The sequence below is a fragment of the Chiroxiphia lanceolata genome, chromosome 2 (assembly GCF_009829145.1).
Source record: "Chiroxiphia lanceolata isolate bChiLan1 chromosome 2, bChiLan1.pri, whole genome shotgun sequence".
Classification (NCBI taxonomy): Eukaryota; Metazoa; Chordata; class Aves; order Passeriformes; family Pipridae; genus Chiroxiphia; species Chiroxiphia lanceolata.
The window spans coordinates 29,246,924-29,263,808 of record NC_045638.1 but is presented as its reverse complement, the minus strand read 5'-3'; the positions used below and the strand labels follow the sequence as shown (position 1 = coordinate 29,263,808).

Here is a 16,885-nt window from a genome sequence, read left to right as displayed (position 1 = left end):
CGCAGCGGCGGCTGCGGCGCGGCGGGGGAGAGCGGCGGGCAGCGGGCGCGGGATGGCCGCGGCCACCTCTAACCCCTACCTCCCCGGCAACGGCATCCTGGCGGCCGGCTCCATCGTCCACGCGGACTCGGGCGGCGGCGGCGGCGGCGGCGGCGGTGGCATGCAGCCGGGGAGCGTGGCCGTCACCTCGGTGGCGGGCGGCTACCGCGGCGACCCGGCGGCCAAGATGGTCCAGAGCGACTTCATGCCGGGCGCCATGGCCGCCAGCAACGGCGGCCATATGCTGAGCCATGCCCACCAGTGGGTGACAGCCCTGCCCCACGCCGCCGCCGCCGCCGCCGCCGCCGCCGCCGCCGCCGCCGAAGCGGGCTCGCCCTGGTCCGGCAGCCCCGTGGGCATGACGGGCAGCCCCCAGCAGCCGCCGCCGCCGCCCGACGTCAAGGGCAGCGGCGGGCGCGACGACCTGCACTCGGGCGCGGCGCTGCACCACCGGCCGCCCCACCTGGGCCCCCCGCACCAGGGGCACCCGGCGGCCTGGGGGGCGGCGGCGGCCGCCCACCTGCCCTCCATGGCCGGCGGGCAGCAGCAGCAGCAGTCGCTCCTCTACTCGCAGCCCGGGGGCTTCACGGTGAACGGCATGTTGAGTCCCCCCCCCGGCGGGCAGAGCCTGGTGCACCCGGGGCTGGTGCGCGGCGAGACGCCGGAGCTGGGCGAGCACCCCGGGCATCACCACCACCACCACCACCAGCACCCCGGGCACCACCCGCCGCACCACGGCGGCGTCAACAGCCACGACCCGCACTCAGACGAGGACACGCCGACCTCCGACGACCTGGAGCAGTTCGCCAAGCAGTTCAAGCAGCGGCGGATTAAACTGGGCTTCACCCAGGCCGATGTGGGGCTGGCGCTGGGCACCCTCTACGGCAACGTCTTCTCGCAGACCACCATCTGCCGCTTCGAGGCCCTGCAGCTCAGCTTCAAGAACATGTGCAAGCTGAAGCCTTTGTTGAACAAGTGGCTGGAGGAAGCCGACTCCTCCACTGGCAGCCCCACCAGCATCGACAAGATCGCCGCCCAGGGCAGGAAGAGGAAGAAGCGGACCTCCATCGAGGTGAGTGTCAAGGGGGCCTTGGAGAGCCACTTTCTGAAATGCCCCAAGCCCTCTGCCCAGGAGATTACGAACCTAGCGGACAGCCTGCAGCTGGAGAAGGAGGTGGTCAGGGTTTGGTTTTGCAATCGGAGGCAGAAAGAGAAACGGATGACCCCCCCGGGGATCCAGCAGCAGACCCCCGACGATGTCTACTCCCAGGTCGGCACCGTCAACTCCGACACGCCGCCCCCTCACCACGGACTGCAGACCAGCGTGCAGTGAGGGGCACCGCGGGCGGGCCGGGGAGCGCGGGGGCAGCGCGGGCCGGGCCGGGCCGGGCACCGCCGCCGGCACCGCCACCGGCACCGGCACCGCCGCGCACAGCCGCACGCTCACACAGACACACACACACACATGCGCGCACACACACACACACGATCCAGGCTCGTTCAGACTGCTTGTGTTTATATATATATGGATATATGCGTGCATCTATATATATATAAGATCGATACCAATAGGGAGCGGTGGAGAAGGTCGATCCGAGCGAGAGCGTTTAGACCGTGTTGGGAAAACGGGGTGGAGATGCGTAATGCACCAAAACTGCAGATGTGCCGGGGGGTTGGTTGGTTGTGGGAAGAGGGCTTGAGTGGGTGGGCTTGGGATTTTTTTTAAATTTTATTTTGTTTTTATTTTTTTCCCAAATTATACCCCTCTCGCAGCAAGGACCACCACTGTCTGCGCCTCTTCTCTCCCCTCCTCCCCCCCCCCCTCCTAGCACTCTTCCCCCTATCCCCAAAAGGGCTCTCTTCTATGAATCACGGAAACTTTTTTTTCTCCTTTCTCTCTCCCTCTTTTTTTATTTTTTTTTTCAATGGGAGCAATCCAAAAAAGGGAAGCAGAAGCAAAATAATTTGGTTAATCAGAGGGTGCCTGCTGCATTCCAGCACCCTGTTTTTCTTGGCCAAACCGTAGAATTTTGGTGCAAGGCAGACATCCACTCTGAAAACATATATATCTATATATCTATACGTTCTGCAAAATGAAACGGGCCACTTTTTCCAGGAAGAAAAAAATATGCACACAGCACTGAAAACAAGCAGGCTGAATAGGGAAGCAAATACATATATATATATTTATCTATATATATAGGTATAGCTATAGAACAAAATATGGAAATAAATGCCCGCACGCCGATAAAACTGACCCTTAGGAGAAAGGTGGGAGGGACAGACGCCGGGGGGAGCGTGGGAGAAGGAGATGTTGTTGGTACCTAAAGTTCGAGCTCTGTAGAAGGACTTTGCATGAATTAAGGGAACCAGCGAGAGAAAGGGAAATAATTTAGGGCTGTCAAAGTCCTATTCCTGACGGCTGCCAATCATCATGGAAGAGTCATAAAAAAAAAAATCCACTGCTAATATTTTTTTTATTAATATTTTTATTTTTTATTTCTGGACTGATTCAGATAAAGGGATTTAGAAGGACTGAGCATCTGCAGCTGCACTTATCTGAACTTCTCCTCTCCTAAATCCGTTGCCAACTTTGATTGAATGGGTGCTGTGGATGTGATTATATAATACTGCCATTTCCAAGCAGTGTTTTTGGTAGGTTTTAATAAACAGACTTTTCAAAAAGACGGCAATATAGAATTGTTAGATCCGTTGTTGATCTAAAAAAAAATTTGCTTTATATTTTCATTAAATGACTTCTTTTAATATTTTATTCAGAATACCTATGAACTGCTGCAAAACGGTAATTTATTTTTTCCCCAGATCTTGTATTACGTGTTTTTTTCAGACGAGCACAAATCAAAATGAAATGAAAATATGGACAGTTGTTAGGTAATAAGGGTATCTTTTGATGTGATAATTTGATTGTAATTTAATTTGAGTAGTGATTCCGTAAGAGCTGATTGAGAAAATAAATTTGTTAGAATGAAATAGTCTGTGTCTGATGCATAAACATGTCAAAAAAAAAAAAAAAAAAAGGTTCTCTGAAGGGATATACTGCTGAAGGGAGAGAAATACCGAGGGTCCGATCTGCCGGCCGCACGGCCCTGTGCTCGCCGGCAGTGCCCCCATCGCACCCCTGCAGCTGCCGGCCCGGCGCGGGGCTCACCCCCTGCCCGCCCCTCCTCCGAGCCCGTGTCCGCGGCCCCTTCCATCAACCCGGAGACCCTGTGTCACCGGGAAGGACGGCGAGACTAGAGATCACCAAAGGCCACCTTCTCCCACAAAGGGCTGTGTCGGCTCAGTTTAGGCTGGCACTTGGGCGCGGGTGATACCTGAGCGTGTCCTCTGGTCCCGCGTGGCCGGTGCTGAGAGGGATGTTTCCAAAAGTTCAGTCTTGTTTCCTCGTTTTCCAAACTGAGGCTTGGGGGGGCAAAGAAGGGGAAGGGGGGCTAAACTATAATTTATTTTTATGCATTTTATGTATGTATTAATATTTGTATTTAATTTATCTTTATAATTTAAGGAAAAGGTACGTTCTTTTTTTTTTCTGACTGAATATATAGAACAATACTTTCAATATCCTACGTGCTGTCTGCCTAGTTCACCATTTCTGTTGTTGCTGTTGCTGTGGCTGTTGTTGTTGTTTTAGGGTTTTTCTATGGGGTGTGAAGTGGTGTAGCCTAGTTTTCTCCTCCACTCTGCCATAGCGCTGCCATGCCATCTTTGCAAACACACGCGTGTCAGTAATGTTGGAGATGCCAATAGATGCACTAGCTGACCTCTCATACTTACCCACTATAATTTATTGCAATATAGAGACAAGTGAATGACCGTCTCAACTCTCTTCATTTTGCAGCGGGGAGGTTATGGGAAGTAGAGAGCTGCATCTAATGCATCTACCTGCCCCCACTGATAGTCTGCTGGAGAATAAGGTGTTCTTTTATGATCCAGCTCGCCCCTGGGCTCCTTCCTCACCTTCCTCTTCCTTCCCTCCTCCGCACCCCCTCCCTCGCCTTGCTTCTCTGAGTGCTGTTGAGGCAGGGGTTAAACCCCCCAGAAAACTGCTGCAAGAACAACAAGCATTTCTTCCTTTCAGATAGGCCTTGTGTCACTCCATAAATCAAAGCCAACCTGAGAGCCGGGCACCGGGATGCGTTATTTTAACACCAGCTCGTAGTAAATATCACCGTCGGTTTGATTTGTGAAATCCAAAAGGCCCTACTGACACGGAGGAAAAAAAGCGGGGTGGGGAGAAGCCAAACCAACAAAGGGAAAGAGAACCCGAAAGGGTAAAGGACGCTCTTTCTTTTGTTCGTTTTAGCAGAAGCTGCTAGCTGATTTTGCTGCTGGGTAGGGAAAAAGGGTCGGGCGGGGGCTGGCGGGCAGGCGGGCCGGCCGGGCCCCCCTCCGGGGGCCGGGTACCACCGACACGTCAGGTGGGATCCTGTTTTCACACACGAAGGGGAGCGATTTTATTAGCCGCGGAGAACGTCTATTTAAATTTCGGAGCGGTATTTGGTTACTCGATTTGGATGGCAACAAAGAGCTAACGTTAGGCTTCACGCTGGTTTCTATTAAAAGGCAACCTTTGCGGGTTGCTGCCTCCGAAAAGCTAGGGGTTAGGCTGGAGGAGTAACGTGTGGTCGAAGGGACTGGCAAAATGTGCCCGTTCCGTGGACTTGTTATGCACAAAAAGTGAAGCCATGGGCGCTACCCCCCGCCGCCCCTCCGCCCCCTCCCCCGCCCCCGAGAAACTGAATCCTTTGAATGTATTTAGGAATTTCAGGGTTGTGAGTCTCTGAGATAGCAAGAGGTAGATAATAAATGAGAGGGTTTGCGCTAAGGGTTATATTGTTACACGTGTAAATAATGAAAATATTGTTATATATCGCCAGATCTCTTAATGAATTTAGTAATTGTATTCATTTATAATATCAGTGTTCTGTGCTTCGTAACGGAGTCGGCATCATTTTCCTTAGTCTTTTTTTTTTCTTCTACCTAAAGGAAAGCCAAATGTTTTACAAAGTTATGTTTGCTCAGACTGGGTAATTCCGAGATGTGATTATTTATAGTTTACATTTTCATATTCTGTGATCCTTTACTACGCCCCAGTCTTCTCACATCCTATCCTTCCCCCGTCGAGTCTGTACACAATAAATCATTTTCAGGTGTATTCAAAATAGTCATCTCACTGCTGTTGGTCTGTGTATTTTCCGAAATTTAGCAAAGACCTCTACTTTGATTTTAAAATGCAGAGGTTCCTATCAGAAAGTGATCTTTACAGAACCCTTTGCTTTACTGTAGTGACTCGTGTTTGCACATTACGATGCTCATAATTTGTTTTGTATGAATGGTTTTAAATGGAACGTTTAGAGAATAATTGGTTCTAATATGAAATGCAGTATATACTATTGATAATTTTATCAATAAGTGTACTATTTTAAATAATTTTAACAATTAAATTTGTTTTTTTAAATTATATATTTGTAAAATATTTATCCTGTTGAAAGCAACAATATATTGTTGTATTTATTCGTTTATTTTTGTAATAAATGATCAACATCTTCAAGCTACAGCAAAATCGATACTTCTATATATTTATACAGGGATACCTTTCTGAGGTGCAGAGATGCTCGTTCCGATTTGAAAGCGAGTGTAAAAATTACCTCTGTAACTGGCAGGCTGCAGGACCAAACTGTAGGCGTGAACTTCTTCCCCACATGTACTTTAGTTTGCTTGTGCTCCAGGGTAACTAATACAACTCTAAAAGGGATGCAACAAGTCCCGGCCTCGGAGGCAGGCGCGGGGCAAGCGCTTGAGGACAGGGACCCATTTTGCTAAAGCCAGGTTCGGCGAGGAGCTTGGTCGCCTGTGGCGAGAGGGATGGATGGATGGATGGAGCAAGTGGAGGAGATGCAGGGAGGTGATTATTGCCCCATCGGTGTTTTCAGTTGCAGTTTGGCACAATGGAGCGGGCGCAGCGCTCAATAGGCGGCGGGAGCGAGAGGAGAGGAGGGCGAGCGGCCCCGCAGTGTCAATGACACAGCAGTAGGGAGTTCTTTGGTTGAGAGGCTTTGGCGACACAAAAAGCTGAGGGGTGAAGGCCGAGCGGGGGAAGGTTCGCCGCCCATCCCGTCCTCCCCGACACCAAAGGAGCAGCCAGGTCCGCGGAGGTGCCCACGTGGCCTCGCCCCCGGGGCCGCGCTGGGACCTGCCTCGTCCCCACCCCTCTCGAACCGGGAGGCTGCGGCCGGGCCCGGGCCGCGCCACGCGCGGGGAAACGCTGGCGCCGCGTTTCCCTACCCGTGGGACGCCGGTCCGGGGCAGCGCCGACGGGGCGGCCGCCGGTGCCCGGCTGCGCTCCCTCCCCGTGGGCCGTCCCGGGGCGGCGGGCGGCCCGGGGGAACCGGCGGGCGGGCGGCGCGGTGGCGCGGCGGCAGCTGCCGCGGGTCCCACAAGTTGTTTTCCTCGTGGCGACCATTCAGCAAAACGCAGGATCCTTTCTCCAAGATTTAAATTTCGCGGATGAATTACCATACAGCGGTTGCTTAGCAACTAAATTCAAGCCGGGCTAAGAATATGCAAGCTTTTTGTATTCTCATTAATAAAAATGCCACTCTGACACAGCAACCTGACTTTGGATCACTGCAACTTCTGTAAAAGCCATAGGAGAATACAAACGGGCTCCTCCATTTAATTACAGATCAGAGTGGCTTGAAATGTGATGTTTTGTTAATCTATCTTCCTAAAAGCGATGTAAAAAATAACGGCTTTTCAAGAGCAGTGGAAAACTACTTTTTTAATGGAGCTGTCTCCTGGTGCTACTGATGGCTGTAAAGCGAAACCTTTTTTTTTGAGGCACACTTTCAAGTAGCATCCCTCCTTCCGTTTTGAGTTTCCTGAAATCAAAAACATTAAGACATTTGGAGCCACAGGGGAAAAAATAAAATAAATAAGCTGCAGCAAATTAGCGCATTAGAGAGGAGAGCATCGCTCGGGAAAGGGAAGAGGAGATTAAAATTGTCAAGGTGCAGCCCCAGCCAGGCAGAGATCCACGACGCGGGGTGCAGCCTGTCCTTGCTCTGAAGCAGGAGTCCCTTGCTCCGAAATGGCTCTCTTTGGCATAAAGTGCGTGGGTACATCGGCTGGGGAGGGCGGGGGAAAAGGCTTCAGGGACACCTTGTTGAATGTTTCTCTCCAAAATTTATTTCCCCTTCTGCTAACATTTACTTTAGATTGCTTTCAGATCTCCAGAGATAAGATCTTGGAGTTAAATTCTGGCACCATGCACCCAGTCTCGTATATATGGGAGAATGACCTCATCAGGGGAGGACTGTGTGTATAGATAGAATAATTTAAACATAGACTAGACACCTACATATAAATCTATATATAAAGATGTATGTGTATGATATAGATAGATATATGTGTATGTGTGTGTATATATGCCTTTAGCAGTACCAAAAACTTCCCTGCCAGCCCCGCAGATCCCAGGCGGGGCTGTCTTCCCCCACAATGTTCGGAGGGAGTGCTGCCCCCTCCGCGGGGCAGCGGGGGGAGCTCCGGGGCTCGGCTGCACCCAAGGTGCTTGGCAGTCAGGGTTGGGGCTGCCTCTCCCTGCCGGCCATCGGCGTTGTGTGGCGGGGAGGGCCGCCTCGGGACCGGGCACCGGCTGCCAGTGACGCTGTTCGCTTTTGCTAATGACTGGGGGTTTGGTTTGGTTGTGGTGGGGGTTTTAGCAACAAAGAGTTAAATCCAAACTTTCTTTTCCCTGTGTTTGTTTTTTTTTTTTTTTTTTTTTTTTTGGTTGTTGTTGTTGTTGGGTTTGGTGTTTGTTATTTTTTTTCCCCCTTTCGAGATTTCTGAAATGGAGCCAGAATTGTATAAACCCCAAGCCACGCTAAAAGTTCAGGCATGGGGTTTTTTCTCCGACGGGACTTGTCTGGCAGAGGTGAAGGGGAACTTGTAGGTCTGTCGGAGCTGTGCAGATCACTGAGGAATCAGGGGTTCCCCTGTCCTCCCCACTCCCACTTCTCTCTTTCTCTTTTAAAGTTTTCTTTTCTGCCCTGAAAGGGAGAGGATGATTTGAAGGGGGGCAGTCAAAAGGGGAAGGCATTTTCCAAACGTGAGTCTGTGGTGGAGGGAGCTCACTCTCTCAGCAGGATTTAGTCTCTACTCACTTTAAAACGTAGAACAGCAGAAAAAAATCCCACATAACAAATACTAAGGGAAGAAAGGCAGTGAAGTAAGAACCTGTGAAGACTAGAATCCCCTTGAAACTCAGGTTCACCCAAAGTTTTAGCAAAGTGTTTTGCTTCTCTCTCCAATGGTTATAGGATATGTATCACAAGGCTACAGCATAAATAATCAGATTCCATTCCATTTTGCATCTCTCTCTAACAGAGTTGAGATTAAAAGCCAAAATTCGAGCACAGCCCTTACAGATCGGTTGAATAGTGCCAGTGCATATGTTTCCAACTCACATGTTGAAAACTGTACCTTCAAACTTAGGCTTGTTTCTGATAGCTTGCATTTCTTCAACTACAAGGAGAAAAAAGATAAACAGAACTTTTCTGAACTTTTCCTATTGCGCCCATCCGTGGAGGGAAAAGACGGTATTACATCAGCTCTATACCTTCAGCACAAGCAGGGAAGTTTTAGCAAGGAAAGCTCACTGGTATACCACAGTGGAAGTCTTTATTTTAGACTTGGGACAGTTCAAACCAATTTGACACCAGCACTGAGCACCACAAAGTATTTGGTTTGGGAACAAACTCCTCTGCGGTAGCGTGAAGTGAATTGTCGCTTGATGCCAGATGCATGGTTACTCCAAATGTCCCCTCGCTGCCTTTCTTGCAAGCCTCATGGTACACAGGAGAGTTTCTACCCACAGAGACAGTGCTTTTATATCAGACCACTGTGCCACGCTCCCCAAAGTCCAGACCTGGGGGCTCAGCAGAACTATTTTTTCTCAAAAGGAAAAGGGGGGAAATGGATTAGAAAAGGGGAACCAGCTGGGGACTGTTACCCTCACTGGTAGTAGGCCTGCTCTTAAAAAACAATGTCAAGGCACTGTAATAGCATGTGAAATGACAAAGATAGATGCTATTTCTTCCTGAGGTCCACACTGAGTGGAGAAAGTCAAAGGGTTGTTGACTGTCTTGCGTATGGGGCCATTCTTTCAAATTGAAATGAATTGATTTAAAAAAGCGGGGACTGGCTAATGGGGAACGTGGTATGGCTGCTATATTTATGTGCATCAAACTGAAATTTAAACAACTTGAGGGAACATGAGCTATATAAACATTTTATATATAGTAACATTTTGTTAGTAGTTTTGGAAATGCTTGGTGCTACTTCCCTGTCACCGCTCCATATAGCTGACTATACAGCATTCAGTTCACGCTACAGTCGAGCAGGAACTGTTTGCTCAACAACTCCAGGCTCCACTTTCAACTGGAGTACTAATGCACACCCTGAGCTGGCCACAAAAAAACAGGTAGCCTGAGGTTTTTAGACCGCTTCACCAAGCAGGCAGATAAAATACAAAAAGTAAGTGCATAGCTGTAAGGGAGCTGTGGACTAGAGGGTCTTCTGAAAGGTTGGTTTGCTTGTTTGGATTTTTCCTGCCTCTGTGTGAGTACAGTGAGGTTCTTCTGAAGCTGAGTTTGAGCTCATCTCTTCACCTCCCCTCCACGTTCAAGACATTGCAAATATTTACTAAGTACAAAAGATATGAGAAGTGCTGGGCATTGATCATTATTATATCCCTTCCTCGACAGGAAATGGGCCCAGAATAGCAGAGCTGAAATTAATCTTTCTAAAAAAAAAATGAGTTGGTAAAGAATTGTTCTGGAGTAACATACATTTCGTTCATCTCCTGGAGCTCTCATTCAAAACAGAGGTCTGTCTGCCCAAGTGGGACATTTCTCAGAGAACTGTAATAGATATTTGTTCCAGCATCCACACTAAAGCTACAGACCACATGTAAGGTGCAAAGCTCTAGATTTGTTTCTCTCTCACACACATATGCATCCTCACAAACATGCAAATCCACACTCCTTTCTCTTCCTAAAATAACAAAACACCTTCTCTCCAGTTCTGCTGCCCTCTCTATTTTGTGCAGATCCATAATCAGATGTGTACCAAAATTTTTAACTCAGTTTGCTGAAATTGCTAGATTGTCGAGGAAATTAAACTAAACAAGGAGATGTGTGAAATGTTGAACTTTAAATACCATCCACTACCTCGAGAAGAAGAAAAATGAGTCAATAAACACTCAGGTTTCTGCTGCTTTTAGATAATCATGATTAAAAGAATAATTTTGTTAGATTTTTTTATTTTAATTTTTTTATCATTATGAGAATCCCCTCATGCTGTAATAGTGGGTATTTGAAGGTAATACCCTTTCGCTTTTGATTTGGGACTGAAGAACAGGGTTACAGTGTCTCCCCTTGGTGTTAATGATGGATACAGATACGTTTAATCTTTCAAACGGTATGTGTATTTCTGTGAATACTAGGCGAGATGACAATATCATTGTCAGCAGCTCAGAAGAGTCATGTTTTACCTGAAGAACTGGTCTTGGGCTGGATGCTGCTGCTGTTCTGGGTTTGGGGTTTGTTTTTTAATTGCCCTGCCTATTCTCTCAAGTCCATATTAATGCCATACGGCACGGCTGAGGCCAGGGCTGAGTGAGCCCCGTCATTAACAATAGCATAAACAAAGGAAGGGGACCAGTTACCTTGACATTCGATGCCCGCTTTGTTCCCGAGCTTCCAACTGCATCCTGAAGCTCATATAGGGAAGTCTCGCCTACGGGAATGCATAATCCACTCCAGCTATTGTCCCAATCTCCTGGAAAACAAAACAACAGAACCAAAACAAAGATGACAACACACCACCTATCCGCAAGAAGCCTGCGAATGGTTTCATCCCCTCCTGCTTTTCCCCGCGCTTTTCCTGGCCACTCGTGTTACTGACCCGCTCCCCACAAGCGCTGCCCGCTGTAGCCCAGAGGCGTATCCCAGTTTGCGCAAGCACCCCCAGCCTCCTATTCCCCAGTTTCTGGAGGGAATGGGGTTGGAGACACCCCCTCTGTGCTCTGCAGGGGAGTAAGGGGGATGAGCGCTCCTGTGCCTGCGCAGCCCAGCCGTGTCCCTCCAGAGACCGGGCTGCACCCGGGGGACTCCGCGTTAGACAGGGCGGCCCGGCGGGGTGAGCTGCCCTCCGACCGCCCCAGCCCTGCCCGCCCCCCCTGGCCTGTCAGCAGGCGGGAGGGTTTCACCCCCTCCCGGTGGCGCGGCGTGGCCAAGGGGCAGCGCGACATCCCCATGCACCGCCGCGGGGATGTGAGGGAGGAGGAGGGCGAACGTGTCCCTGTGTGTGTGTGTGTGTGTGTCTGTGTGTCTTCATTGTCCTTCCAGCTTCGCCCTACCGGAACGGTTTTCCCCATGGAGGGGCCCTCCCGGCCTTGCCCTCCCTGCCTAGTAGCTCCTGCTCTGTAGCCCCCTGTTTTGGCAGAAAAGCCCGGAGCAGCCCCCTTGCTCACGCGCAGCCGAAGAAGCCTGCCTGGAGCGGGAACATCTCTTTCCTCTGCCAAAATAATTAAGTTCCCCAAACCGAGTTTCATCTTCCCCTTTCTCCTACAGTCCTATGCTGGCCGTCGGAGCAGAGGGACGAAGAGACACCCTCCCCCCAAGTATGCAGGGGTTGGTTTGACCCCATCCTTTCCCGCTTCAGGGGCAGATTTTGCTCCCGCTGCACTCAGAGGGGAGCAAGTTCAAGCTCTGGGAACCCTGCGCCTTCACCTGTGTCTTCGGGAGAAGATGGAGACCTAGTGGCATAGCCTGAGGCAGAGGGGAGGCCTGAGGAGGCAGATCCCAGATGCCGCCAAATCCATCCTCGCAATGTGCCTGTATGTGGGGAGAGGGGAGGGTTACAGGGGTAGTGAAGGAGGTAGTTTGAACCTAAAGTCTTTGCTTCAAAGGTTAAGAGCTCCCTCGTCGAAGGCTGCCAAACATTACTGGGCCGAAGAGAGGGGAGAAGGGGGGTGGGGGAAGAACATCGACATTACTGCAATTTTCAAAGCACTGAAAATAGCTCTGGGAAATCCCGAGGATCCGCCACCGATTCTTTTTTTTTCCCGGGACATATGCATTAGGGAAAAGCTTTTCCCGGATGTGTTTGTGATCAAGGCCAGCGGGAGCTGCGGCTGCCTTTGGGGTGGAGGGGAGGGGAGCTGCGGGCCGGGGCTGCCCCCGACTCCCCCCCATCCCCCGCACCTGCAGCCTCTGGCTGCGCTGGGGACCCTGCTGCTGCCGGCTCTGTGACCACCCCCCAGGCCGTGCTGGGAGCAAACCCACTCCCAAATCCTCCCCTCACCCCGGCCCCCGGGCCGTGCTCCCGCCGGGAGCCGCAGCGGCCGGGCAGGGGCCGGCCCCGGCAGCCCTTTATGCGCAGCGGTCAGCAGCCGGCTTGTGGGTTTGCAGCTGCATGCAAATAAATCCCTGGCAATAATCTAACGCGCGTGTGCTGCCCCGACGACAAAGTGCCGACACAAACGCAAGTGCTTTTGTTTGTTTTTGACCATCTAGGTCCCGCAACCAAGAGAAACAAGTAAAACTAGGGAGGGAGAGGGAGAAAGTTGATTAATACGTATGTTTCATCCAACGCATCGTGCTTTTGTGGTATACGAGAGCCGAGGATTTGTCTCCTGCACCTCTACGAGATCTGCACAAGCACCCATCCCAGCTGAAGGAAACGATTCCACGCGTGATGAGCAGGAACGACGTGTCCTGCCTACCCGACCACCCATTGCACCTTAGTTACTATGTTCCCACGTGGAAAACACATCTCTTCCCTCAATTTTTAATTAATTACAGCTGTATTCGATACGGGACCGGTGTGTGCGTGTGCGTGTGTGTGAAATTTTGTACCCTCTCTTCTGTTGCAGGTAGAAGTTTTTTGTTTGTTTTAATTCTCTCCAAGAAAGGTCTGTTTGCATGTATAGGGGTTGAGTTGTTTGGTTTTTTCCTTGTCCTTTTGTCTTAAGCAAAAGCTGAGCTTTTGGGATGGGATGAAGGGAGAAAAAAAAGAGAGAGAGAAAGGAAGGGCATCTTTGAGAAGGAGCTGGAGTGGGAAAAGAAAAGGAAAAAAAAATCAAATAGCAAAAAAAATCCCAGCAACCCAATTCCAGAGAGAAAGAGTGGGCATAGAGGTTTTCCAATTGCCATTCTGCAGACTGGCATTAAAAACAAACAAAGAAACAAAACAAAACAAAATACACATTGAAGGCTGGATCGGGGAAGAGCTTCACTTTTGTGAAGTGTAAGTTTCTGAGGACAAGAAATCCTTGGTGACGTCTAGTGTCCCCCGGGACAGGCTCGTCCCCCCGGGGCCGCCGGAGACCGAGGGGCAGGCAAGGCGCGAGTGCGGCGCTCAGCCTGGGAAGAACTGCTGGTTCTCCCTCTCTCCTGCCCCTAACTTTGTGAAAGAGGGTCGTTATCGCTGTGGAAAAGATCGTTTCCCTGGCAAGAGAGGGGCAGCTGGGCTCCAGCCCCTCCCTGCTACCAGCTCCCACTGAGGGTGTGAGCAGTCGGTGCGCGTACCCCAGCTCCGACGGGTCGACCCCCGTCTTTGCCCGGTCTACCTGAGCCAGTCCCACTCCACTTTCGCATTCCACCCGTCGTGGAGGGGATACTCCCCGGCAGCCGCCGCACTGGGCAAACAGGGGCAGCCCTGCGACCAGCTGGCCAAACGGCGGCCCTGCGGCCTCCCCCCTGCACATTACCCGCGGGGTCTTTCCCAGACTTTGCTCTACTCTCTCAACTCCTCTCCCTGGCCTTACTCTTCCCCAGCTTTCCCAGCCGCCACCCCCCTGAGCCCGGCACTCCCGCCACCTAGGTCTGAGAGTGGCAGGGCAGGGGATGACCATCCCCTCTGGCATCTCTCTCGGCTACCTGCCTGCCCGTCCTGGTTTTTCCTGCCCTCAGTCCTGCGGCTGCCCCTCTGGCTTCCCTGGCACGCATAGAGCCCGGCCCAGCTGCCTCTTGTCCCGTCGGGGGCCTTTTTTCTTCTTTCCCCCCGTACTTTCCCGGGCACGGGTTGCAGCCACCCCCACCCCACCCCACCCCCCCCGCGAGAGGGCTCTGCAGAGCCCTTCAGCCTCGCTGCCCACCGCTGCCTCCTCGTCTCCGTCGGCAACAAAAAAGCCCTGAGCAAAGCGGCCAAGCAAAGACGGCACAGCGAAGCCGGTGCCCTCCCTGCAATGTTAATTCCAAAGGGGAAACTTCCCTCCGGGGCTGCGCTCCTAAGCCTGGGACTCCCTTAACCTTTGCAGCTTTCGGTGGGAGAAGGAGGTGTTTGTCACCCAAGTTTCCTCTCGTACCTTTGTGTCACGCGAGGCGGGACAACGTTGCGCCTGTTTCGCAAGCCAAAAGCAAACTTCTGAAACATGGGCTCGGTGCCATGGGCTGGGAAGGGTCTCCGGATCACGCCCCTGTCCTACAACCCATACATAGCCTCCTCGCCTCTCTCTTTGAAACTGCTTAAAATAACAGCTGAAACACAATTAATTTTAACTGATTAACATGGATTAGTTTGGCCTTCAAAGCACTTTAAGTCAATTCAGCAGCCATAATAATAATTAATTAATTAATAAGTACTATTGGTACTTCACCACTAACCCCAAGAAAAGTTTCCCTGAGAAGTACAGGTGGCAGAGAGTGCTAAAATGAAAACATTCGCATGCAACTTTTTAACCAGAAGGGAAAGCACTTTGGTTATATTTGGAGACATGTGTCTCACACATTTCCCCCGTTTTTTGTAAACTATGTAAGAATAAACATTACAGCTCTGGGCTTTTTAATTTCTCCAGATGGAACCATAAAGTACCTAGTAGATTTTTTTATATATATATACTATACAATTGAGGACACGTCTGCTTTTCCCGATGAGGACCGAGAAGCAACTTAATTTGAAGGCATAACTACTGAACCACATTTTGAATAGCACACTCGAACAAGTTCACTTTAAAAGGCAGGAAACCGCTAAGAGCACAGCACTGAAAGTTGCTCCTTCCCACTTGAGCTCGCCCGCCTGACCTTCACATAGACTTGGTCGTTTCGCACACACTTACAGAAGTACACACGCGCGGAGGTGGCAGGGTGCCTAGCCATGGAGGGGGCTTTTCCAAGGCGGTCGCATCCCCGAGAGGCTCCCCCAGCTCGCTGCAGGCTGAAGAGGCCGCTCGGGATCCCACCTTCGGCGCGACGAAGGAGCCCTCTGATCCTCGGGTGACGTGAGAGGTCTCCTCCTGCCCACCCCGGCTGAAGTAAGGGATTCACTTACCCTCTCGGTGCTCCTCTCCGCTCCTCACACACACACTTGTGCGCCCAGAAAAGCGCTCTCGTGAAGGGCAAAAGGAGGGAGGGAGCCTCGAACCCCCACCGCTCGGCTACCTTAGGGTTACAGGCGTGCTGAGGGGGAGGCAGGAACCCCTAGGCTGGACGACAAATAATAATAATAAAAAAGTATTTAATAAGTCCAAGGATAAGATTTCTTGCTTAATTGTTTATTTTTTGTTTGGTTGGTTTTGGGAGCGGACGTCGGTGATTGGAATGACCAAAATACCTTACACATCTCCCTAACTAGACTTAGCCCCCCTCCTCCTTCTCCCAGCTCCCCAACCCCCTCCTCCCCCATTCTGACTTACATGTGTTTAGAGCAATGGCAAGGAGCTCCCAACTGGAGCCCTGGCAGAGGGTGCGTTTAAACTAGGATGATTTAGTCCCCGAGAGCTCGGGTCCTGACTGTGAGCCTCCAGCCCCGCGTCAGCTGGGCGCTGCAGACAAACAGTCTTAAATATGCATAAGGAACAGTTCGCTTTCTTAAAGGAGAACTTACCCCACTGGAAAGTTCATGGCCTGACGGCAGGCACGGGAGTGGGGTGCGGGGGTGACCTTTGCGCCGGGACAGCCCTAACCCCTTCTTAAGGTGGTCTCCTTACATGCTCAGCGACAGGGCTGAGGGCACCCGGCCGCCTTTCGGCTGGGGACTGGGGGAAGAAGCGTTGGCGGGTCTGTCATGGGCTTAGTGAGTTGCCGACCAGCGGCTTCACACACCGCCCCAGTCCCTCCTGTCCTCTGTGTGCGAGGGGCCGAGCCGTGCACTTGGAGCAGCCCCGCTCCGGTGGACCCCGCAGCAGCCACAGACCGGCTGCCCGAAAACTTGCGGGGTTCTACAAAGGGGGGAAACGTGGGACTCCAAATAAGAATAAAAAGTGTCTGGGGGGAAGGAGAGGGACTGATTAAACACCCAGCCAGTAGAGCCCAGGCAGGCTGCGGAGATTCCATGAGCGGCTTTTTGGAAAGGAGAAATAACGCGGAGGAGGGACGAGAGACTGCCCGTGGATTTCGCCCAGCTTCCCGGTTGGAAACAGGCCGGCCCCCTCTCCCCGGGCCTTGCAGGATCTTCTCCCGGTAGGAGGGACGGCTACGCCAGGCCCTCGCTAGCCCACTTGCCCCTGGTTTTGCCCTGGGGGACCCCCAGGGGCCGAGCCCCGACAGCTGCCGTGAGGGTGCAGGCGGCTTCGGGCGCTACTCACGGGAAAGGGCCATCCCTCTGCAGGGCCGGCTGCCCCCGTTTCGGACAATAAGAGTGGTTCTTTAAAATTACTATTCTTTTTTCCTCCCCTCCACACACGTGGTTGTAAAGTCTGTAGCGCCATCTAACGGGAGGCGGAGGCCGGGCCGTGCCGCACCGCCCAGGGCAGAGGAGAGAGGGGCTGGGGCGGGATCGCTCTTGGGAAGTGCCCCTGGCATGAGGAAGGGCGCTGATCCTG

At 51.7% G+C, this 16,885-nt stretch overlaps 1 protein-coding gene and 1 long non-coding RNA gene across 5 annotated transcripts; one reads left to right on the top strand and one right to left on the bottom strand.

Moving 5' to 3' along the window:
- Window positions 1-1,430, top strand: POU3F3 (POU class 3 homeobox 3). The gene has a single exon (XM_032678063.1). The coding sequence runs from the start codon at window positions 53-55 to the stop codon at window positions 1,370-1,372; it is 1,320 nt and encodes a 439-aa protein (XP_032533954.1). The 5' UTR covers window positions 1-52; the 3' UTR covers window positions 1,373-1,430.
- Window positions 1,431-6,469: 5,039 nt separating this feature from the next.
- On the bottom strand, window positions 6,470-16,139 carry LOC116782039. Of its 4 annotated transcripts, XR_004355087.1 has the most exons (5): window positions 15,758-15,888; window positions 15,182-15,547; window positions 14,432-14,603; window positions 10,787-10,899; window positions 6,470-6,941 (listed from the first exon to the last, which is right to left on the bottom strand). It is a non-coding gene; the product is annotated as an uncharacterized LOC116782039 (long non-coding RNA). The 4 variants fall into 4 exon arrangements; XR_004355085.1 differs by lacking the exons at window positions 14,432-14,603; window positions 15,758-15,888 and adding an exon at window positions 15,949-16,139; XR_004355084.1 differs by lacking the exon at window positions 14,432-14,603 and having other exon boundaries at window positions 15,758-15,886.
- Between the last annotated feature and the right edge of the window lie 746 nt (window positions 16,140-16,885).